Consider the following 23165-nt stretch of genomic DNA (forward strand, 5'->3'; position numbering starts at 1 on the left):
GTTCTGCAGCGTAAATAACTGTATAAATGAGGGAGGCATGAAATTCCCCTGCATGAGCAATTTCCTTCCCTGCTTGCTTGGATGTTGGTCTTCAAGGTGAGTGACACAAGCCTGCTGTGTGCTTGCTGGAAATGAGATTAGTAGCTGGGGGTTTTCCTTAAAATGAATTGGCAGTCCTGATAGAAAAATGCACACTTCATTCTGTGTATGTGGAAAGCATAGTGTAAACATACATTTATTTATAAATAGGCATAATACAAATATTTTAATATCTCTATAGTATTGTACTTCCTGCCGTTAATCTTTATCACTAAAAGTAAACAAATCATTTTGCCTTGATGATGCTTATATGTTAGTCTAGGATTGCAAACCTGTACTTCCAAAGATGCTGTTGATGGTAGGTGTCTTGAAGATGCCAGTGTCCAGGGTGTTTTGATATGATAGGATGAATTAAAGGGTGGAAGATTTCCCAAGTGTATTTCATACTCTATATAAAGTGTTAGTGCTTAATTAATGCTGTTTGGATGTAGGGTTTTCACTGCAGTCTACAATAGCAGGCTCACACTTAGGAATAAGCGGAGCGCGGCCCTCCTGGGGCAGGTGCAAGCAGCCCAGAGCAAAAGTGGGATGTAAACCACTGCCTGATAATCAGGCACTGGGGAATCCGTGTGCCATCTCTTTCCAGTTCTGAAGCTGTAGGTCATTTTAATGTTCTTCCTAATACATCTTTTTTTCATTTATTTCAGTTGAAAGCCTTTATTTCACTTGCTATCTTCTTATGATCTTGCCAAATAAGCACTCTGCTGCATCAGTTAAAGTAGATCTTTGATAGAGTCCTTGCAGGGTGGAAAAAAGAACAAAACTGCAGTAAAATCCCACAAAGACATCTATGTGGCTGAAATGGACTTTATTTCAGTTTTAAGACACGCTTGAATTGGAAAAGGAAAATCATGTTTTTCTAATTACTTCTCTGAAAAATGCAGCAGTTCCCTTACTTCCTTAGAGAAATATGCTGAATCTTCAGTTCCAGAGATTGGAAGCTGGTAGTTCCAGGTAAACTGTTTTAACTAGTAGTTTTTATAACAAATGAATTAATCAAATAGTTGAGTTTGTGTGTAAATTTTACTGACAACTAACTTTGGAAAAAGACAAAATAATTCTAGACACACTGTAAAAGTTATGTTAATTCATCCCTCCAGGGCTTATGGGATCCAGACCTCATTCCTTGTTTCTGTTTATTTGTTTTGTTTTGTTTTGTTCCCCCCCCCCCCCCCCCCCCAATCTATTTTGCAAATAAAGCCAAATAATAAGAATGATTTGGCAGAAGCACCACATGGATACATGTTTTAAAATAGATGAAACTTTTCTTACATTTGGGTGCTAAACTCTCAAACCTTTCAAAAATAACAGATATTTTTGAAGTTTGGTAGTTACTTCAGCCTACACTGTAGTTATTTTTGCTAAGTATGCTGGGTTCCTATTTTCCACAAATTAGGGTAGATGCTAAAATGACTAACCAGTTTTGAAAAATTTGGCCTTCGTTTTGTAATAATTATGATTCATTGCAGCTTCTTCCCAAACTTTATTGGCTTTTGCTTAAACTGTACTGGAGTCGGATTTAAAAAGAAAACCCCACCACCCCAAAAGCCCTCAAACCACAAAACACTCTCTTCCATTGAGGGTCTGCTTTACATTTCATGCTGGCGTTAGCCTGCTAGTGTCGTGGGGATGCCCAAATTTCAGACTTGTGTCTGGAACAGCCATAAGAGGACTTTTTCTCACTACAGGAGAACTGGGCAGCTGCCTCTGAACTCTCCTTGTGGGACACCACAGTTGAAGGAGGCATCCACCAGTTGTTGGGAGCTGAGATGTTGCAGAGAAAAGTGTCCACAGGTAGAGAGACAGAAAACAATGCTGCTTTTTGAAAGGTTTGTAACTGATCCGTTTTAAGGGCCAGAACTGAAAGGTGGAAGTGAACCCTGCCACTGCCAGTGGCATATGCATAAGGCAAGAGTAGTTCAGTTGAATGTAATTATACTTTCTGCTCTCCACAGGGTATGGTTGTCTTCCCCCCCCCCCCCGCTCTGTTTTTTATGCCAGTGTGTGTGTGTCTGTCTCTGGGTCTCCATTCAGAGTTCTTTAAATCTTTGGAGTTTGTAACTAAATTCAATTAAGAGAAGAATGCTCAAAACTACATTTCAGCAAAGTTTGTGAGCATGAGTGGCCTGAGAGAGGAGTCCTATAAGGTTACATCTGTATTAAATTCAGATGGGCCTAAGAATGTTGCCTGGAAGAAGATGGTCTATGAGGGTCATGTTCACTGGTATGATTTTGGGGAATTATAGCTAGCTTTCTCCCCAGACAGTTTCCGGGCATGGCTCAGTCCCTAGTCCAGTTCAGCCATTGCTTCCGAGAGGTGGTTTTTGTGCACCCTGTTTTGGAGACTAAGATCATTCATTAGCACAGATGTGGGCTATTCTGTCCCAGCTTCAGCTTTTTGGGCACATTTAGTGCATTAATTTAAGTATAGCCTTTGTGTTTCCAATGATGAAACTCTGTGATGTGAGCTCAGCCTTTATTCAGCATTAGAGAATCTGTAGGTTGGTCCAGCAATCCTGTGAATGTCTTCACTGTGGGGAAAATCAAGGTTCACATTTTATTTGATGTGAGCGTGTCTGCTCCTCAGTCAGCGTTTTTCTGTTGTGCAGACATTTTAGTTCCTGGCATGGAATAAGCCTGCTCTATGGTGTTGCTCTTATTTATTTTAAAAGTGAATTTCTGGATTCCCCCCCCCCCCCCCCCCTCCAGGAAAAATGGGGGAGCTAGGGACTGAGGATAAGAAAAATTTTATGAAGAAATAGAAGGATTTGACACTGGCATGGCACTTGCTAAATTGACATGCCTTGGTGGGTCAGCACGTAGTGGTGACCATTGGGCAAAAAACGATAGCGGCTTGGTGATACCCGTGGGAATACTGCACAGGCTGTGGGGACAGTGACGGGTGGGAGAGGAATGGAGTAACTGTCATGAACTTTGAAGAAATAAATCCGTCTTCCTCCACCTATTCCTATTGCCTAAATGCTGCAGTAAGGCTCAGAGGGCTGCAGAATATCATTTGCTGATGAGATAGAGTGGTTTCCTGCTTTTTGTGGTAATATACATGGCCCTTTGTGTGTGTTTGAAATACAGCAGGGACTTTTTTTTTTTTGCTCTTGCCCTGCTGAATAGGCTGACATCATCTCGGAGCCGAGGCAGGGCCAGGTGGTGTCCTGTCCTAGCCGTGCCTCTCGCTGGATTCGGCGGAAACTTGGTGTCGTTAGTATGCACCCCGTGTGCCCGTGTTCCTCAGAGTACAAAATGTGGGCTGGGCAGCAAGAACGGAGGAACTGGGATTTTTATGTACCAAGGATGGAATTACATAACTTGAAACAGCGTTATTGGAGTACCTCTGTATTTTTTGGTTCAGTACATCAGTATTTAATACTTGAATAAACCCTTAAGGTTTATAAATGCTTCGTTGCGTGTCTTGGCAGTGCTTAAGGTTTGTTTCCCAATTACTAAGCTTGGGAGGCTGTTTTGCAGAAGGTTCACTTAAGTTATTTCTTCCCTTAAAAGTGGGAGAAAAGGAACTTTCATCTGAATTCACTGGGCTTAGCTCTGAGAATTCAAAAGGCTTTGGAAACTGGCTGAAGCTCTTGGTACTGACTTGAGTTAATATCCCCTTGAATATTTACTTTAGTCAAGCCTATTCAGAGATCCCCCTCCCACCCTGTCCTTACTTGCATTGATTTCCAGTACTAGATCAAATGACCAATGAAATCCAAAGCTTTGCCTCTTAAAAATAGGTTATTCAGGAGTTGTCAGTTGCATTCCTGTGGCCTGATTTTACGTACTGTGTTTACATAAATTGCAGTAACTGGAAAAACGTACCCGTCTCTATTGCATGCACAGTGATCTGTGAAGTTAACTTATTTGTATCCCTCCACAGTTTTAATACAGTGCACGATATTGACATGTCTTTTGAAACTTGTTGATGTAATTTTGGGAATTATATTGGTTTTAACTTAATTAAGGAGAACTGAATTCCTTTATGTAGCTGTTTGCTCTTTTTCATAACTTTCTCAGGATAGAAATGAAATACTTGATTACCCTTTATGCCTTCTTCTAATGTTGTTGAAGTACACGTGATGCATCTTTCTCCCTAGTAAAATTGTACTTGGTGAGAACAGATAGGAAGAGAGAGATCCCTTTATCAGTAATTCTGGCATTCCAGCTAGAGCAGGAAAAGCTGACTGCTAAATGCATGATTTGTTTCTGATTCTCCACTAACTGTATAGAAGGAGAAAAAGCTTTGCTGTTCAGTGTGGTTCAAATGGAAAGGTAAGAAAGGTGACCTTCATCACTGGTGCAAGAAGGTGGAGAAGGTGAAGGTGCAAAAAGGTGAAGAAGGTGAGGAGAGGAGAATTTGGACTTCTTTTCTAGGTGAAAAGTGGCTGTTCGTTTAGAAATTAAAAAAGCTTTGTAATCATAACACCTCCTAAAACTGTAAGGTAAAGTTAATGGAAACCCTTTATTGACTACCCCTTAATAACCTGTGTTCAAACATGATGTTTCCTGATGATCACTGCCCTTGAAATAACTTTCAATGTAAAGCACTACAGGATTTGGGGTGATTTTTCTCCCATCTTATTGAAAGCTACAAACCAACACACAATTAACCAAAAAAAGGTCTCTCAGCATAAGCTGTGAATTACTAGAGTTGTTTCAAGAATCTTATAAATCTCTGAAAGACTCTCAACAATTGCATACTCTTTTATAAGCTGTCCATGAGGTAATGTCAGATGACGATTATTTTAGTACAAAATAGGTATTTCTTTCTTTCTGTGTTTGAAAGCTAAGGCTAAGTTATTTATTTGTTTTATTTTCTGAGAAGGTGAATGGAAGTCCTGTCAAAATGCACAGTGCCTCAGACTCCATGCAGTTGTTGAGAATTACTTATAAATTACTTATAAACAAGTGACTTGTTCAAACTATGTCTCTTAGACTGATGTAGAAAGGAGAACAACATTCAGCTGAAGGAGATTGCCTTTCCAACTATAACATTTGTAAGTGATGTTATTTTTTCCCCGTGTGTTTTTTCTGAATGGAACTAGTGTTCTTACATGGGGCCAGTAAAGGTCTGCATTTGGCGATGCGATATTTAGTAATAAATCCAGCTTTTCTAAGAAAGCATGTTGGAGATAAGAAGCTTTGTACGTTTATGGCATTAGAGAGCGTTTCCCTGTCTAGAGAATACTGCATTTTAACCCAAAAGAAATGTTTATTCAGCAGTTTGTCAGCTGCTTCTGTCAAAATGGTCATTCAAATTCCTTTGGAAATTGTGGCAGGTTAAAAATTTTTACTGCGCGTGGTTTCCCTTTTAGCAGTTTTAGTCTCCTAGGCCCTCTACTTGTGTTGATCATAGGTGGGTGAAATAATTTCCTTTCTCTTTCTAGTCATATTTAATTTAATATTCCGTATTCTTTATAGTGAATATATATGCATGTATTTATATTTATGTATGTATATAAAAAACCTGTGGTTTGCCAGAGATTAAGCATGAACGTTGTTTGACATTATATAGTTTCTCTATGCTCTGCAGGATGTACATGTCACAAATGTGAACAGGACTAAGCTTGCAGTTACAGATCTCTGCTGAACTGGGGACACGTTATTCAAAGCTAATATACAGTGAGAGGGCCCTGGCTTCTCCATCACAACTAGTCAGAGTGTTCTGTAGATAACTGCAAACTTTGGCTCGAGAGAATATGTTGTTTGCAAGCCATGCTTCAGCAGTTCCGCTCTGGAGTGCAACTCCAGATAAATAATGGAGTATTTTTACAGGAAATGTCCCTATCTGAGTTATGCGGCCATTCATTCGGACAAACTGCTAATGAACGTGCACAGCGCCGTTAGTTTGCCTGTTGCTAATTTCCTCTTATTTCCACGTCTGTGCAGCGTGTATATAAATATATATATATACGCACACACAGATGTATGTATCCTGAGAGAGAAGGAGAGGTTGGAGGAGCGTGAAGTGGTCCTGCCGTCAGCTGCCTGAGCCAGGCCTGGGGCGCAGCCAGGCTCAGCGTTGGGGCGACTGGAACATGTCAGGGCTCAGAAAGCTTTAACCGTTGACTCTTTTATGCTGTTTGCTGTGTTGGTTGCCTAATGTTATATACTCCGTGATGAAAACAAAACCCCAGAAATTGTCATTAATCACACTTTACTGTAGTCAAAAAGTTAGATGGGCTTTTTCTGATGGCTGTGGGGAAAAAAATGTGTTTCACAGGGTATATGTAAATAACTTTGTTATACACAGCTGTACTTTGGGTAGCCATTCAAATGACAATTTCTGGAAAAGCCAATTGATTATAACTTGCCTAATAATTATAAAGCCCATGTCTAAACCTCTCATTTCAGCAGTAATACCGCGCTCAGGCAATTGCAGGAAACACAGAAACCAGCTTCATAGGAGCCCTTTTCCTGATGGGGAATCTGTCAAACTGTGCCTGTTCCTTTCCTTGCAAAACGTGATGGAGTCCCCATTTGCTAGAAGGTAGTGAAGGATGTGCATGTAAAGTGATAATTATCCATTATCCTGGTTTTAAGAAGGCTTCCCGTTTGTGAACAAGCATCAGCAATGCCAAACCAAACATTCCTTTGTATCTTTTTTTTTTTTCTTTTTTCCTTTCCCCAGCTCTCCAAAAGAGTTTACAGTTGGGGCGAAAAATGTCTTTCTCTCTTCTTTACTTGGGATTAATGTTGTTTAGGAAAATTTTTAACAAAGTAAGTGGGCCTTCTGGACAGTGCTGACATTTTTATCTTTCGTCAGTATGATCTTTTGGAAGTTCTGTGGGTTTTTTTCTATAGTGAGGTCTGAAGTTATTTCTTTGAAAATACATAGTGAAGCTAAACATATTACTGGCATTTTATAGAAGAGGTAAAATAGCCTAATTGGAGTTGATGCATGCCAATTGCTCTGTTGTTAGCGAAATGGGAGGAAAAATAGCTGTGCCTTGAAAAATGTGCGCATGAAAGAATAAACTTGTGGTTTTGATTTGGTGCAGACCAGCGTTTTGTTTTTCTTTCCTTTTTTCTTTTCTTTTTAGGGGCCTTTCAGAAACATGGTTTTAAGTGGAGAGACGAGATACCCCTAAAACAACTGACTTTGAAATGGACTTGTCTGTATTTATACTCTTAAGAAGCATGGGGCTGTTCTGTAGTCTTTGAGTATTGACTTTTGGATGCACCTTATCTATTTGTCAAGTTGTCCATGAATGCGTTTTCAAGGTTTGCATTACGTACTGGTTCTGTGAGTTTAGGAAGACGTCATTCCCTATCTCAGTGCCTTGACTCTCGCCCTACATAAAGTTAAAATACATGCGAATTTTGTTCGTCCCATAGATATTAGCTTTTCTACTGACCTTAAAATATCAAGAGTTTCTCTGTAAGAGGGCTATAAAGTTTTCATTTAAAGCAAAACAAACCCCAGAAAAACCTTCATTATTATCATAGTTCTGTGATTTCAGGAGAGACTACCCTGCGTAATACACGCAGCCTGTTGTCCTTACTAAGTGGATGGCAAGGCTGTTACCCTTTTTCTATTAAGTGTGTGTGATGGTGTTAGTAAACTTTAGCTGGGTGTCAAGAAATTTCCCGTAACAGAAATGGAAATGCGAAAAGGAAATGTCAGAAGGTGAAATGCGGGCAGACACGGTAAGTGTGTTTTTCCCATAGTAACAAAATTCTTCAGATATATTGGAATCCATTGGTGCATTATCAGTCACTGCAATGTGTTCAGCACGTAGGACTGGATTCAAGTTCATTTAAGACTTATTATTTTACTTTCCCTGTTACTTGACTTGTTTGCTGTGACTGGATTTCTTGTGCTTCAGCAACAGCTTTTCCTCACAGCCTGTTTTGATTTAATTTCCTCCGGTACTTGAGCCTGTGGTGAAATGATGAATTTGCACTATAGTGGTCTTTTCCAAGACAGTGTGTAGTGATATCCTAAGCATAGGCATTAAGTAAAAAGAGAAGTATCTCTTTAAGTGCTACCACACAACATCTGCAATAGAAAAGCAATTTGGAAGAGACTTAAAGCCTGTGAAAGCAGGTATCGGGGCTCTTTACTGTGTATGCCAGGCACACGAGTCTGGAGGGGTTTTTTTTGTTTTGTTTGTTCTTTCCTGTCTAACAGAGACGTGGGATTACAAAATGACTGTTAGGATGCTAGCTGGGTTATTGCCCTTGTTTGGTTGGTTGTTTTTTTTAAATTGTTGTTGCGTTTTTGTTGTTTTTTTTAATGTTTGAGAGGGGCATGGAGCAACAGCAGCCTTTGCCCTTAATCAGGAATCTAAAGCTGCAGCTGCTGAGCACCAGGGACTCGAATGTTGAAAAGACTGAAGAGGGAAACTTTGCGTGTGTGCATCTGTGTGATTGTCTGTTAGCCAAATCAGCATCTCTCCTAATTGTAGCAAAGTTCAGAGCTCTGAAAAGGAATTTGAGTAATTCTGAGATCAACACGGCTGAAATTCTTTCCTCTTCAGTTTTCTTTCCTTAACTGTGTGCACTATAAAGCAGCTTTTGTTATTGCTGAAGTTTGACAGGTTGGTATCCAGCTGTGGAACGTGGTTTTTTGTGGGTGTGGTGGTTTTTTTATTTGTTTGTTTGTTTTTAATTTATTAACCCAGAATTTTTGGCTCAGTAGTAAGGTTTATGTTGTGCACCTCACTAGAATTAAATCTATTGGAAATTGAGACCTAATGCATCTGCAGCTGTTTTTCTTGAAACTTTTCTTATGAGAAAATACATCTTCTAAGAAAGGGAGATGCTAGTGACCAATGACAATACCAAATGTAGATTTAAAAAAAAAAAAATTTTTTTTTTTTTTTTTTAAACCAAAGTCAAGACACCTAGCTGGAGTGTGTATATTAGAGGGGTGAGTGGTGGGCAAAGAAGAAGCACAGCTGTAGAGCTAATGGCTGGAGACTGTGTTTGGCTGTAACTCCCTCAGGTGACACTATAAAGTGACTGTGTAAGTTCTTAAAGTATTGGAGAATTTGTCAAGGAAAAACTTTCATGCTCCTCAATGTCATGTGGTCTCTTCTGGCAACTGTTGTGGTTCTGCATACGGGTTTGACTGTTCTTGCAATGTGAAGACTTGTGCTCTAAAATCCTTTAGTCTCTTCAGCGCTGTAGCTGGTGTATGTTCATAATGGCTTTTTGTGCTATTTCAGCACTCTGTATGTGCATTACTGAAGAGTCACAATTTAACGGTACTAGAAACAAACTCTTCTGGTGAAGAAAATGTTGAACTGTGTGCTCGTGTGTGTGCTTAGGCATTTGAATGGTTTTTCTTTTCAAGTGGTTTTGTTTCAAATTTGGTTTTCTTTTTGTGGTCCTAATTAGCGCTTAACAGTAGAACTAGTATTATCTAAAAAGTGAAATCAGAAAACAATGTAATCGTAGCTCAATTAAAATATTTAATCTCCATCTTTGTAAATTTTAATAATGAAAGCTATGCTGTTGACTTTTTTGCAGAATAACTAGGTGTAATGTATTACATGGTGTTATTACTTAAATTGCTCAGAAAATGGTTTGCATAGAATACATTGCCTGCTTGTTGAGAAGCAGATTTCTTTAAGTAGATGACAGCAGTATTTTGTGATACAATAGCTGTACTCAGTAGCTATAACTCGCTACTGCTGTACTCATATAGTCTGTGCTGGGACTTGCCTGTAAGTCCCTACATATCTCGGGACTGACCTACTGTCCTGCTCTTCCTTGGTTTTCACCAGAGGCGTATGTTAGGCATGTCCTGCGCTGAGCCACCTTACCCAAATCTGTCTATTTTCTCAAGCTTAGATTCGAAAGGTGTCCAAAGCATAATACCTACTGTGTGTTAAGCGAAACACGATCTTTTGATGGATTTTGGTTGGCTGTGTGAGTTTTTTTAAACTTCTGTGAGGACCTGGGAGGGCTGCTGAGATTAACTGTGCTATACAAAGGCATGAGAGAAGCAATATATGTGTATATATTTTGAAAAATGCCCAGTGCTTTAGAAAAGAACTGTGGTTTATTCCGATGATAGAAAGTTTTTAAATAAGGACGAGGTGGTATATAGTGGCTTTGCTATCAGGCTACCTAAACCCAAATCCAGAGTTGAGTGCTAAGCAGGGCTAATCAGATATCCAAAAGTGATTAGGATTTGTAGCGCTTGCTTGGCATGCTGGCCAGAAGGGCTTGGCAGTTTCTGCTACAAGCATTTGCTTTTGTCTGCAAGTTGAGCAGTGTGTGGCACTGGAAGGAGCAGCTAGTGCCACCTGCGGGAGCTTCGCTGGAACAGGTGGCTTTGTAGTGCGGAGATGCATCACCACAGGAAAGCGCTGTCACGACTTCCTAGCACCCCAGGAGGGGCATTGGGTTGTTTGCTGTCAGCTTTCTGTGGTACAGCATGATTATATGCAATGTAGGGCTGATCTTGAGCAAAGTTGCATGTGTAAAAGGTGCTATTTTCAAAAATACTCATTAACAGTTGATATTTACAGAAAGAAAAATACTAGTGGGTAATTGCATTAAACTAACTTAATTCACCCTGCACTGAAATGACATGAGTTTGAAAGCTATTGCTTCTGCTGAGCTGATAAACTGCTGTGATCAACACCAAGTTAATGCATCAGGAGCAAATACATGTATTTAATCATTAAAAAAGGACAGCTTTCTCCTTAGGCTTTGAACTTATGCTCCACAAGGGTATTTGGGGATGTATAGGTTATCTGATGGAGTGTCACTCAAGGTTTTGATCCCTTCTCCTGCTCCCAGAAAACCCTGTGGGGGAGGGCTTACTCTGTTTCGCTTGGCGTAGTAGCAGCATATGTTGTTAAGTAAGGAGTCTTGCAGTGTGGTTGGACACTGACCAAATGTTGAGTAAGTCTCATCTTTTCAAGAAGTTCATTCTCTACAAAGTTTGAAGGAAAAGACAGTGTGTCACGTTCCATCCTAGACCTCATCTCCTGTGATACTTTGTAAAAAAATATGCTGTCTTGACTTGTAGACTGAATCACAGTGATTAGTTGCTGAACTTGATCTTTTAATGGATTTGAAAAACCATGGCCAAAGCCTTGGGGTAGCACTGGGAATGGATTCAGAGCTATTGGAGAGACTGGAGGAGGGAGAAGATGTATGTGTAGCAGTTAAACCACAGAGGAGCCAGACAGCTCATTCCTTATATTAGAATATGTGTGATGTTTTTCACATTCAGAGTGAATTACGGTAAACCAGAATGAAAGCGACAGAGGGATTCTGTGATTTGGTCTTTGCTTGACGGGAAGAAGTTAGGTTTTTTGAATTGCAACTGCAATATACATGATTAGCTCCAGAAACTAGACAGAGGATGCTGTAGATTTATGCTGTTTTGATGAAGGGGGCAGGAGAGAGAGTCATGTTACTATGACTTTCATCTATGGGGCAAACAACATGCAAAGGAGGTTTTGCTCCTTCTTGCCAACGTAGATCAGACGGTCTTGTTTGGACCAGCGCATCTCTTAGCGCAGTTTTCTTAAGTGCCACTGTTATTGGCCTTTCTGTGGAAAAGAAGGTGCAAGGGTGATCTGGGCTTGGCGAATCAGCAAAATGTGTAGCATCTTACAAAAACAAAAAAATAAACCAAACCAAATCCCCAAACCCAAAAAAAACAACAAAAAACCCCCAAACTTGGACCATTTCAGCATGCGTTGATGTGCAGGGGGAAAAAAGGCTGGGAGATTTTAGTGGGACTTTGAAGAAGAGGGCTGTTGGAGAAGGGAAGCCATGACTCACATCCACATCCAGAGTTCTGCTGGAAGGGAATGAAAGGAACCATTAGAATTCTGTGCAATTTTGAAGGAATAAATATTAACTTGAAATAACGCTTCAATCTTAAGCAGGTACTGCTGTGTTACTTAGAAGGGCTGAGGGGTGGTGGTGAATAGGAGCAGCAATGAGGCTTGATGGCATATAGTGGTTTGTGTCCTCATAACTTCTATCCTTTCTGTACATTTAGAGTTTTTAGAGTATTAGAGTTTCTTCCAGTGTTACTTCTTGGTTCATGTGAAAGAACTGTGTTAGTGTTAGCGTATAAACTTGCTTTTATGGTTTATGTGACCCAGGATCAAAGGTATTCTCGTGGAGTTTAGAGCAGCAATGTGTCTGCTCCAGAAGGGATTTTGTAGGCAAACAAATGGCAAAAAACTAGGTTCAGGGTGGATATCCTTATTCTCTGACAAAGGTATAGGTAGTATTTAACAGCCAGATGTCAAGTTCTGGTCATGTTAATGTGGGTGAGAAATTTGCCGTAGCCTTCCTTGGAGTCTGGAGTTCATCCTGCAACCTGAGACCTTGAGTGCTGTTCTTGGGCATTTGTGAACAGTTCTGCTTTCAGAAATGCAACATCCGATACCATTCACCTGAGAAGTGCGGCAATCTGGTCAGGCTCTGTGTGGGCATCTAAGTGTCCTTGTTTGTTTACAAAATTTTTCATGTCAAAAAACCTACTAATACCCATTTTCTCCCCACCCGCTCTTACACATTTTTAATTACAGCAGGAAGAACTCATCCAAATACTGTTTAAAAATAAACCAGCAGATGGCTTTACTGTTAACAGTGCAGTGTGTAATGTGGAACTTGAGGGCGTCAGTTGTTTTACATGTATTGATCTGTGTTCGTAAAGCACTGACTGCTTAATCTGTAAAAAGCTGCATTTAAAAATGTAATACAGTATTTTAAAGGAACGCTTATGTTGATTGTGAATAAAGTGGCAACAGCAGAATCTTAATATTAATGCTGGTTGTGCCTCTGGAAGATGGGAAAGAAATGCAGTGTCTGTCTAAAGCACTGTATTTGAAAATTTTTTGAAGAAATCCAACCAACTTCCTTAAATATGATCAATTCCAGTTATTTGGAACAGGCGTAGTCTAGTGGCCAGGGATTTGACACAAAGAAGGAGATTCAGGTTAGATTTTGGTTAGCGATGATCATTTTTCAAGATAAGTGCGTAGTTGAACTCCATAGTTGCAACTGCAAACAGTCCTATGATGAGCAATAGTTTCTTTTGAGCTCCTTGATGCTTTTTTAGAGTACAGCAATAACTTTCTGAGAGAACAAAAATGGCACAGAAGTCGTCTCTCCAATGAAAATCTCTCCATGAAACTTTAAAATTGAAAATTGTGATGCTTCAATTAATAGCTATTTTGAATAATTGGAAACCTTTATTTTTTTAGCAAAGTATGGTTAATTTAAGAGACAAGGACTGTATTTGTCTGTGAAGTGAAATGCAGGTAATCCATATTTTTCCCAAGCATGCTTTTTTTTTTTTTAAAGTGTTTTTCAGTCACTGATGTGCTTGCTATAAGTTTGAATGTTTTTCCATTAATTCAGCTATAGCATGCTATTGAGTAGGTCCTATGTTTAGAGGAACTGAGATCTTATTTTTTCATAACATTAAAGCTGATCTGCAGTTTTTAGCACCTCAGGATTTTAAAGGCAAACCAATCTACTAGAAGGTACAACAAATTTCTTGAGCTAGGACCTCCCAGCATGCCTGTCTGGGTGGCCTTGGCTGATTATGGCCTGTGAAAATGCATGGTCATACGTCGGAATGTTTTTGGTTACTGTTAAAGAGTTTTGCTTAATTACGAAATGTAAACAGTATGGCTGTGTTTATTCATAAATTATGAATGCATATGTATTTCAAGTTCTCTTACTGGGATGTTTTGTGAAAAAGTGCTCAGAGGAGTAAGCAATCGGGAGCAGCTTTGAGTGATGAATTCAGAAATACTAAGTACCCCATGGACTAATAGAATAGCTTTATTATTGCAAGAGTATTTGGAAGAGTCTAACAGGAATGTTTGTATAAGGTACTTTATATGATTGATCTTGAAAGTAGTAGTAGTAGTATCCCAAAGTTTGCAACAAGATTTTTCGGATAAGTGAAGATTATTTGTATAGAAAGCGAGCAAGAATTACTTTCTTTTACATCTTACTAGCAAGCTTATACCCCAAATACTGCTGGATTTTACGTGATTCCTGCTTGGCCTTACTGCAGAAAGTGTGATTTACTTTCTTAGTCTAATGAATAGTATTTGTCAGAGATTTCCTTCCTAGATTAAAAGTAGGAACTTTATAAATAAATAAATAAAGGAATGCTCAACTTTGATTTCTGTTTTTTGAGTAATTTAAAACTTGATATGTTGCAGAAAACAAGAGCAGAGTTCTGTATTTATTTTCTTTAAATCTTCCCTCCTTCCAATAGTTTTGTTATGCCTCTCAGAGAAGAAAAGAAAAGTAAAATAAATCTTACAAGAATTAAGTTTATCGGGGTTACATGAAGAGAAACCTTGATTACTTGATGATACGACTAGGAGTGATGATATAGGCCTTTTTATCAAAAAACGTGGATTTTTTTTTTTTTTTTTTTAAAGTTGTTTAGTATATTCGGCCAGTGTGGAACTGGCTTGCATTAATGAAAGAGAAGGAGCGGAAAGCATACTTTTTAGTTTTTAAAGTATATGGATTTCCATGCTTTTTAAAGAAGTCACTTAAAATACTATTCTGTGCTACATAAGTGGACCTCAGTTTTTATGTGTAATTTTTAAAATTGACAATGTTATGGAAAAACGTTGAAGGCTCTATACGGGTCCTGTCATATTTGCACCTGGTGGAACTGTTCTGGGACTATTAATCTCCTGTGTGATTTAGAAAAAGCTAGGAAACAGCAACACAATTTCACAGACCGTTTCATTACTGAAAACTGTTACAGAGAGCGGCAAGTGTTTCTAGACAGTGTTCTGAAGATGCGCTTTTCTGGGCACAGAAGCTGACTTTCTTCAACCTGTTATGACTATGTTAAGCCTCCATTGCTATCACTTACTGTAATGCAAAGCTGCTAAATTGGTAAATCTGTGCAAAACCGTTAGTGGGACAGTAGATTTTAAATTGCCTTGGATTAGCCAAATGAGTTCCTGAAACAGAGAGCTGTTGTAGCTGTGGAAAGTCTGAACCTGTTCAATAAATACCCTGGTTTGTGTGCAGTAATTGAATGATCCAGCTTTCAACTTAACCATTCCATTATTAAAAATGCCAAGGTCATTCAGTGCCCATTTGAATCCTGCTTGGTTTTGTGCTGGGAATGATAGGTCGTGCTCCAAAGAGAGGGATGAGCACAGGCACTCCATTGAATTCCAGAGAAGTGACTGTTGGTAGGTGTCTTACTTTGAGTGTAATGCTTTCCGGTACTGAGTTTTGATGACACAAAAGCAAGCTTATCACTTCTTTAGAAGGTCAAGTAGAAAGAAATGTTGGCCTAGTTTAGACAAGGAAAATTGGACTTGCATAAATAAAAATTAGGGCAGAAGAGGCCAGAAAAAAAAAAAAGTAATTTTTTTTCTTGCTTGTATTTAGCACCTCTACAAAATGCCAATAAAGAAGCCCAAAATTATTTCTGAGACTACCAATTTTATGTCATTAATGTGTTGGTGAGTTACTCTGTGAGCATTTTCATGGTGAAGTTTACTTAGGTATTTACTTCAATTCTGTGCAAATCCAACCAACCAAAACCAGAAAACAAATACCTGGATATCCATGTTTTATTATTTTAAACACATAGTTCCCTGAATTTGTGATATGAAATGATTTATTTAAAACCTAGAATTTATGGAAAACATTTTCATGGATTTTGAAATGAATCACAGAAGTAAATATTGTATTTATTGATGTGATGATTTGGTTCAGATGCGCTGTGTGATTAAGTAGTTCCTATCAACTTTACTAGTAAATCACTGGATAACTGGAATTTGATTTATAAACTGGTGCAATGTCCACAGACAATGTGTGGCACATCACTGAACGCGCAGGGTTGGACATGAGCTTGCCAAGTTTTAGAATTAGTTGGTGTATTTCTTCTAGCCAACTGTTCCGTGATGATAAGCATAGATAATTAAATTTGAGTAATCTGAAGAACAAATTTATTTTTTAAATGTCTTCTGGAGAGTAGGTTTCTGTTTTACAGCAAATTTATAAAGGACTTTGGAGACCGTTAGGTGTTTATGGTTGTTTAAATCCTCTGTTGAGCTCATGCTTGTTTAGTCAGTTTGTGACACCATCCAGCTGTAGTTTATGAACTCGTGCACAGACCTTCAGGTGGATAAGTGTTATCACTATTAATTTTAGGGAGTTGAGAGAAGATTTTTTGCTAGTTCCAAATCTTCAGTATGTGTAATGTGTGGACGAAGCATCTGTGTTAAGGACAAAGTAATTCCTGAGTAAGACCTGGTGATTTTTATCTTGAGTAGAGATAAATTGGCTGATGTAGAAAATAACATGTAGTAGAGTTTCCATCAGCTAAATAAGAATTAGTTTGTACCCTAGGATGTGCTCGTGGATTGTAGCCTCAGATGTGTCTAACATTTCTAAGCTTTTTACATATATGTGGATTACAATGACAAATATACTTGCCCTTGATAGCACACCTGCAATACTTTTTGTTACTTAAATTGCTTAAGAAATCCTACATATTTTGTATAGTTTAGTTTTAATGTAAACCCAAGCCCTTTATTGGATGCTAGGGCAGAAGTGTTTTCGTTCTAGATCTGGTGATAGGATTCAAAACATGCCATATCAATTTGAGAGCAACGTAATTTAAGAAGGGGGAAAAAAAGGCCATTTATTTGTGTTCAGTCTCAGTTCTGCTGCAGCATGAGCCAGGGCACTCTCCCATAACTCTGGATCTGATGGTTGTCTGAAATCTGCACGCTGAATTAGCTCTGTTGCCTCAACATCGTTAGAAACAAGACGATTCGGTGACTTCATTAGGAATTGAGGCTGTACTGCTAATACTTCCAATGCTGTGCGCTTTGTATAGTGCTGTACACAGCCCTGTGCTACGTGAATTGCCAGCTGAGGTGAAGTCCCCACCCCACTTGGCTCACGGTCTCCTTTGGGCAGAGAATCCTGCTCTTTTTGAATTGTCTTTTCTTGATGCATCCTGTCTGATCTTGAGGCTTTCATTATGTAATATAGAGCATCAGTCCAGCTGGTGATGGGAAAATATTCAAAGCTGCCAAACAGGAGGATACAAAATCCCAGTCAGTATGTGTTGGCCACATGTTGACCATCGGCCAGTACCACAGACGGCACGTAACACTGCTGTAAGAAGAGGCAGGCTCACTGCCGTCCTGAGAAGCCCTTTCTTCTCTGCCCCCTTCTGGGACAGAAGAAATGTTGGTACTCTACAATGTAGTGAAGCTTTAAGTTAATGGGATTTTATATTTAATGCAGGCTGATGTGACCCTCTGCGTGGCCACTCTTTCATTAAATTCAGCAGTACCCGAGTGTAAGCAGTTCTTCCATCCCAGTTCATAGGCCTCTCACTAGAAATTCACTGAGGGGGAAAATATCCAAACTCAAAGACAGACTGGTGAGGCCGCACCTCGAGTACTGTGTTCAGTTTTGGGCCCCTCGCTACAAGAAGGACATTGAGATGCTAGAGCGCATCCAAAGAAGGGAAACAAAGCTGGTGAGGGGTCTAGAGCACAAGTCTTATGAGGAGAGGCTGAGGGAGCTGGGGTTGTTTAGCCTGGAGAAGAGGAGGCTGAGGGGAGACCTTATCGCTCTCTACAACTGCCTGAAAGGAGGTTGTAGCGAGGTGGGAGTTGGTCTCTTCTGCCTAGTAACAAGCCGTAGGACAAGAGGAAATGGCCTCAAGTTGCGCCAGGGGAAGTTTAGATTGGATATTAGGAAAAACTTCTTCACCAAAAGGGTAGTCAGGTGTTGGAACAGGCTGCTGAGGGAAGTGGTGGAGTCTCCATCGCTGGAGGTATTTAAAAGACGGGTAGATGTAGTGCTTAGGGACATGGTTTAGGTGTGGACTTGGCAGTGTTAGGTTAACAGTTGGACTTGATGATCTTAAAGGTCTTTTCCAACCTTAACGATTCTATGATTTTAAGTTCATCAGATGTAATTAGTGCTTTCAGTCTACTACTACAATTTATTAGAGGGCCCTTTTGTGCCCATGTACCTGGCAGTACATCAGGTGACAGTCTGCTGAACGGTTTTGCAGTTAATCTCTAGGGAGTTCTGCTTGTTTACATCTCTTACGTACAAACACGGAAACGATGAAAGCTGAAAATCCATCCTTTGCAGGGTCATAGGGCAGGGGAGTGTCCTACTGAAATGTACTGTTTTTGATGGAGAATGCTTTCTTTGCTTTGCATCCATTAGGTTTTACTAAGCCTGTGTCTGCAGAGATGCCAGATAAAACACCAGGTGGTACAGAACCTGTCCCCAGGAGTGAAGGTTAGTAGTTTTCTTTCATTTGACTTTGTGAAGAATTTTTCAAGTAAAAAAGTGAGTTTTCCTTACTGGCCTTAAACTTAAGGGAGAGCTGAATTAATTTTATGTGTCCATGTTTAGATAAATAGGAGGAACTTTTCACTAATTTTTGTGTAACCTTTCCCTCCCTTCCTAGCCCATCATCCATGATAGTACTAAAATACATAATGAGGGGTGAGGACCAGTGGGCTGCTAGGATTTAAGCTTTGGAGAAGATGATTTTTTCCCCTTTTGACAAAGAGATCTTGTTGACTCGGGCCAGTTTTTCATATAGAATACTTAATGTCAGCTTTGGTTCTATGAGACTTTTAAGATGTGGGATGATTGATACAAGGAGGAATTGAATATGCATGATTTCCACTAAAATCAGTGGAATCTTGAAATGCTCAGTCTTTCTGAAAATCAGATCATATTTTTCTTCTCAAGTTTTTCTTCTTCAAGGTTTTTGTGTTTTTCAGTAGCTTCTGATGTCTGTCCATTAACTTTAAATTCCCACATCTGAAAGTTAGGCACTTGGTTTTAGGGAAAATTTGTTCTCTAAAAACAATTGTAATCCTGATAATTTGAGTTCTTCCTCAGAATCGCTGCTGAACGTTTCATTAAAATATTTTATAAAAATTTGCTATTTCACGTGAAGATTGTGAGGTCTTTCTGGCAGTTTTGTGGCAAAACTTGTAGCTCTTGTGTACACTTGCTTTCTAGATCATTGCTGTTCTCATGCAAGAGCTGTATTCATTCAAATGCGTGTTTTTGTTTGAACAAAGCTTGCAGCTCAGGCTGGTTTATATTGCTTTCTCTCTAAACCCAAAGATATAAATCTCAAAATTTAGTTTTAAATGTTTTTCGTTGCATTTGAACCTCAGTTTTGACATTTGAAAGGCATCAAGGAACGTGCCGCAATAATAATTTCAAAAAGCACATCAATAACAGCACAGAAACAAATTTCTTTCCATGTAAAGGGTATTAAGCTATGCTTAACTGCAAAAGTCCTTTCTATTAATTTCTTTTTTAAATTTAGTGTAAAGCTTAACACATTACTATGAGAACTCTCAACACAAGAGGAGAAGCAGTTACAGCTAGTCTTTCAAAGAACTGAGCTCTCTCTGATTTACATGTTGTGTGCCCCCCTTATAAATAAATTCTTACGCTGAAAGCACTGTGATGAAGAACCAAAGCCTGCACTTGTGCCGTGAGTTAGGATGTGTGGAACAAATTGTCATGTACCTTGCTGGTTGCTTCCTTAAAAGTAGCCTATGTGACTGCATCTGTGGCGCTTCTAGGTATTAATGAAGTCTATATGTTATATATTGAATTTATTTTCTGGCTGTGGAACGGTAGCACATATTGCTGCATTTCAGCTCTCCAGCCGCCGAGAGAAGTTCTGGTAAATTGAGACATAGGGATGATGTAAAACTTTCAGATAAGTCTGTGGAAAGCTCACTCTGTCTCTGAAAGGTAACTTTATTTTCTCTTATTGCATTTTAATTTACCATGTAAGCAACTTCTAGGAAGTGAGTTTTAAGGTTTGCTTTGGCTTTACAACAGGAGTTAGAGAGGCTAAGACTTGTGATAGCATGGAGCTGTAGACGGGCTGGGAGCAGGGGTCTGGGGGAAGGAATGGAAAGAATCCTGCAGAGCATTGTTAATGATGAAGTCACTGACAGCATCACGTGGCCATCAAACAAAGGTCGATTCTCCTCTCTACACTGGTAATCAGAGATTGATGCCTGTGAAGAGGGATGGGCAAGGACTGAGAGCTAGCGTGTGCATCTGCTAGACAGTGAAAAGACAACAGTCTTTGAGGTTAGGACATCCCAGGTACCAGTTTCCAATCATTTTCCTGCTAGCTCCATCCCCAAATTAGAAGGTTGAAACCGAACACAGAATTGTTCATCTTTAGGTACAGAGAGGGGGCAGGGAGCTGCTTGTTTCGTTTAATTTTCGGAAGACTCCTGAAGCCTTCAGTGTCTCTTTGTTTCTGTAAATGTGGTTTCATTTCACCAGAACTGCCAACAGGTAAAAAACATTCCAGAAACATTTTTGCAGTTAAGCAGGGATCTAGAAACTGCCCTGAGGATCTTGTTCATTACCTTCAAGGTTTTTGTGTTTTTCAGTAGCTTCTGATGTCTGTCTACTCACGCAGACACATAATATAGTGTCCTGCACATTATCAAGGAAAGCTAAAACTGGAAAGCTTTCGGACACCAAATTCGACTAGAGTATTTAGGGATACCACAACTAAAAATCTTCTCCATGTATGCTTTGTTGTACGTTTTGAGGGAGTTGGTATAAGATTCCTGTGACTTGAAATCAGAAGACACATGAAAAATGATTGTCTAGGTCATTAAGAAACTGCACGTATAAGGTTGTATAACTGTTTATGTATTCTCTCGCACATACAATATACACATGTATATACATATATATATATATATATATATATAAATGTGTGCATGTACACAAATATATAGCCTTAAATCATGAGATCCTAAGGGAGCTGTTCCCATGGGAGGCATGGTGAGTGCCAGCTTCTGGGATGTGCAGTTTCAGGGTTCCCAAGGCAGTGGACAGCGATGTGGCAAGGCTTTCTCTGGCATGTTGCGCTTCAACTTTCATGTTTGGTCTTTGGAAACAGTCTAACTTCTCCACATTATTTTTGTTTCCAGATAATATTGACCTTCCCTCCCTCCCTAACCTAATACCTCATGTTTTTGACTGAGGTTTGAGGAACCTGAAAAATAGATAAACTCCTTGCCTATGGAAATGAGCTCTATAGGTTTTGAGGTGCAACAGGCAATTTCAGTGAAGCTTGCTGCAGTGTGTTGGTTTTCATGACGCTCTGCATTTTATAAACCACTAGCATGAGGGAAAAAAGCTGAATAACTACCAACAACTTGAAAAACATTTTTCTAGATTATAGTAACACATCTTCAGGTACTTAGATGGATTACTAGTGATGGTAGTGAAGTAAGGAATTCATACAATAAAATATAGCTAATTAAAGATATGAGATAATGCTGAGTCTTCATTTTCAAATTAGAGTTATTGTATTCTGTTGCGATAAGAGCTTATGAAGTTCTTCAAGCAGTTTGTATAAAAATGTGCTTTAACAAATACAATGTTTAAACATACAATTAAACAAAACTTGGTTTAATCTGGATGCTTTGTTTTTAATCACTCTTCTGAAATTAATTTTTAGATGTTAAAAAAAGAAGGTGAAATAATGAATAAAAATGAGTCTTCACACAGAGACCTGTTCTTACGTCTTGAAAATGTTCTACTAAAGACGAAACATGATAGTAGTGTCTTCTAATGATACTAAATCTTTAGTGCTGGAAGTTAGAACTTTGAGAGGTTTTGTTGTTTTATTCTCATAAATACTCTTACTTTCAAAGAATGTTATGATAACGTTTACTGAAAAGAATTGCCAGGCATATGCCAGTGGCTGCTCTAGCACTGACTATTAAGATAAACTTCCATAGTCTTTGATCATATGCATCTCTATTTACTTAGTGTTTATATAGTTTACTAGTATGTGGAAATGTTTCACTGGTATGATTGAGTCAGAATTAAGAAGTGAGTGTTTAATTTCTCATGTTTAAAATATCACTGCTACTTACATGCATAAATGTTTATGTGAACTTTCTTAATTATTTCCAGACATCTTATTGCTGCTTGTTTTTTTTCCAAAGAAATATTCTTGCTATTATTGGTTTATATATAAAAAAAAAAGAAATTTGTAACAACAAATACAGTAACAATTAACCTTTCACGTTTATAAAGGTCAAGTTGGGTTGAGCAAAGTGTTGTCAAGGTAACTGATTATCTGAAAACTTTTAAAAAGTCAATGTTGCTTTAACCTAGGAGCGCCCCACCCTGCCCCTCACCCACTGACCCACTGCTCCATATACTTGAGTTAAGCCATGAAGCACACAGAAGCAGACAATTGAGAAATGAGTTTCCTGTAATGAAGTTACTGTAACTTAGTCCTTGACTCGAGGGTCCCCAGTGAGTGGGCAGACTATTTGCTTTTCTGCCACCTCTTCTGTCAAACCCTTTAGAGCCAACAGTTACATTTATAAATCTCACTGCTTGCTTTGTGCTATAAGGCGGGGGGGGGGGAAAAGGACCTGGAGATTCGGTTGTTGGAAAGATGGGAGTGTGTGTATGTCACATGTAAACAATATTTTTGTGTAGCTATCAAGGAGTGGTAGACAAACAAAACAAAAAAAACCGTACCATGATCCACATATAACTTTCTTAACTGTTTTCCTACGGCAAAGCTATTATATTCTATTTACAATGGATACATTTGGAACAATGTACGATGTCAATACCAGGAAGTGGATTGAGTGTATTTCTGTTTTAGCTTGCAAAGGAATTAGCATTTGTTCTGTTCGTGTTTGCTGAAAAGTCACGCTTAAACTTCTAGTATAGTTAACCATTGGAAATTAGGCTGTGATGGGAGTACCCTACCCACTGCACAAATTCCTCCTCTCCCTTGCAGTAGTTCACAGCAACTGCTTGTGGTGGTATCTGGAGTTGGGCAATTGCTCATTTGCAAAAATTTAGGGGAATGATTGTAGATTTTTCATTATGAATTATCTGTTTTGTAGGATTAAAACAATTTTTTTTGATAGCTTAACAAAATTTTGAAGATACTGAGTAGTTTTCATAAAAAACAAGTGCTTCATCCTGTGGATTGCTCATTAATTTTTTTGTCATGATACCTTTGAATAGCTGTTCATAACATAGCT

At 38.9% G+C, this 23165-nt stretch overlaps 1 protein-coding gene across 1 annotated transcript in view; it reads left to right on the forward strand.

Annotated features, from left to right (window-relative positions):
• Positions 1-23165, forward strand: part of PLEKHG1 (pleckstrin homology and RhoGEF domain containing G1) — a 139681-nt gene that overhangs the window by 22239 nt on the left and 94277 nt on the right. The window contains exon 3 of the mRNA XM_082307977.1: positions 18298-18372. Coding sequence (XP_082164103.1) covers positions 18324-18372 — 49 coding nt within the window. The 5' untranslated portion in view covers positions 18298-18323. The remainder of the gene's footprint in view (positions 1-18297; positions 18373-23165) is intronic.

The sequence above is a fragment of the Platalea leucorodia genome, assembly GCF_965183815.1.
Source record: "Platalea leucorodia genome assembly, chromosome: 3".
Classification (NCBI taxonomy): domain Eukaryota; kingdom Metazoa; phylum Chordata; class Aves; order Pelecaniformes; family Threskiornithidae; genus Platalea; species Platalea leucorodia.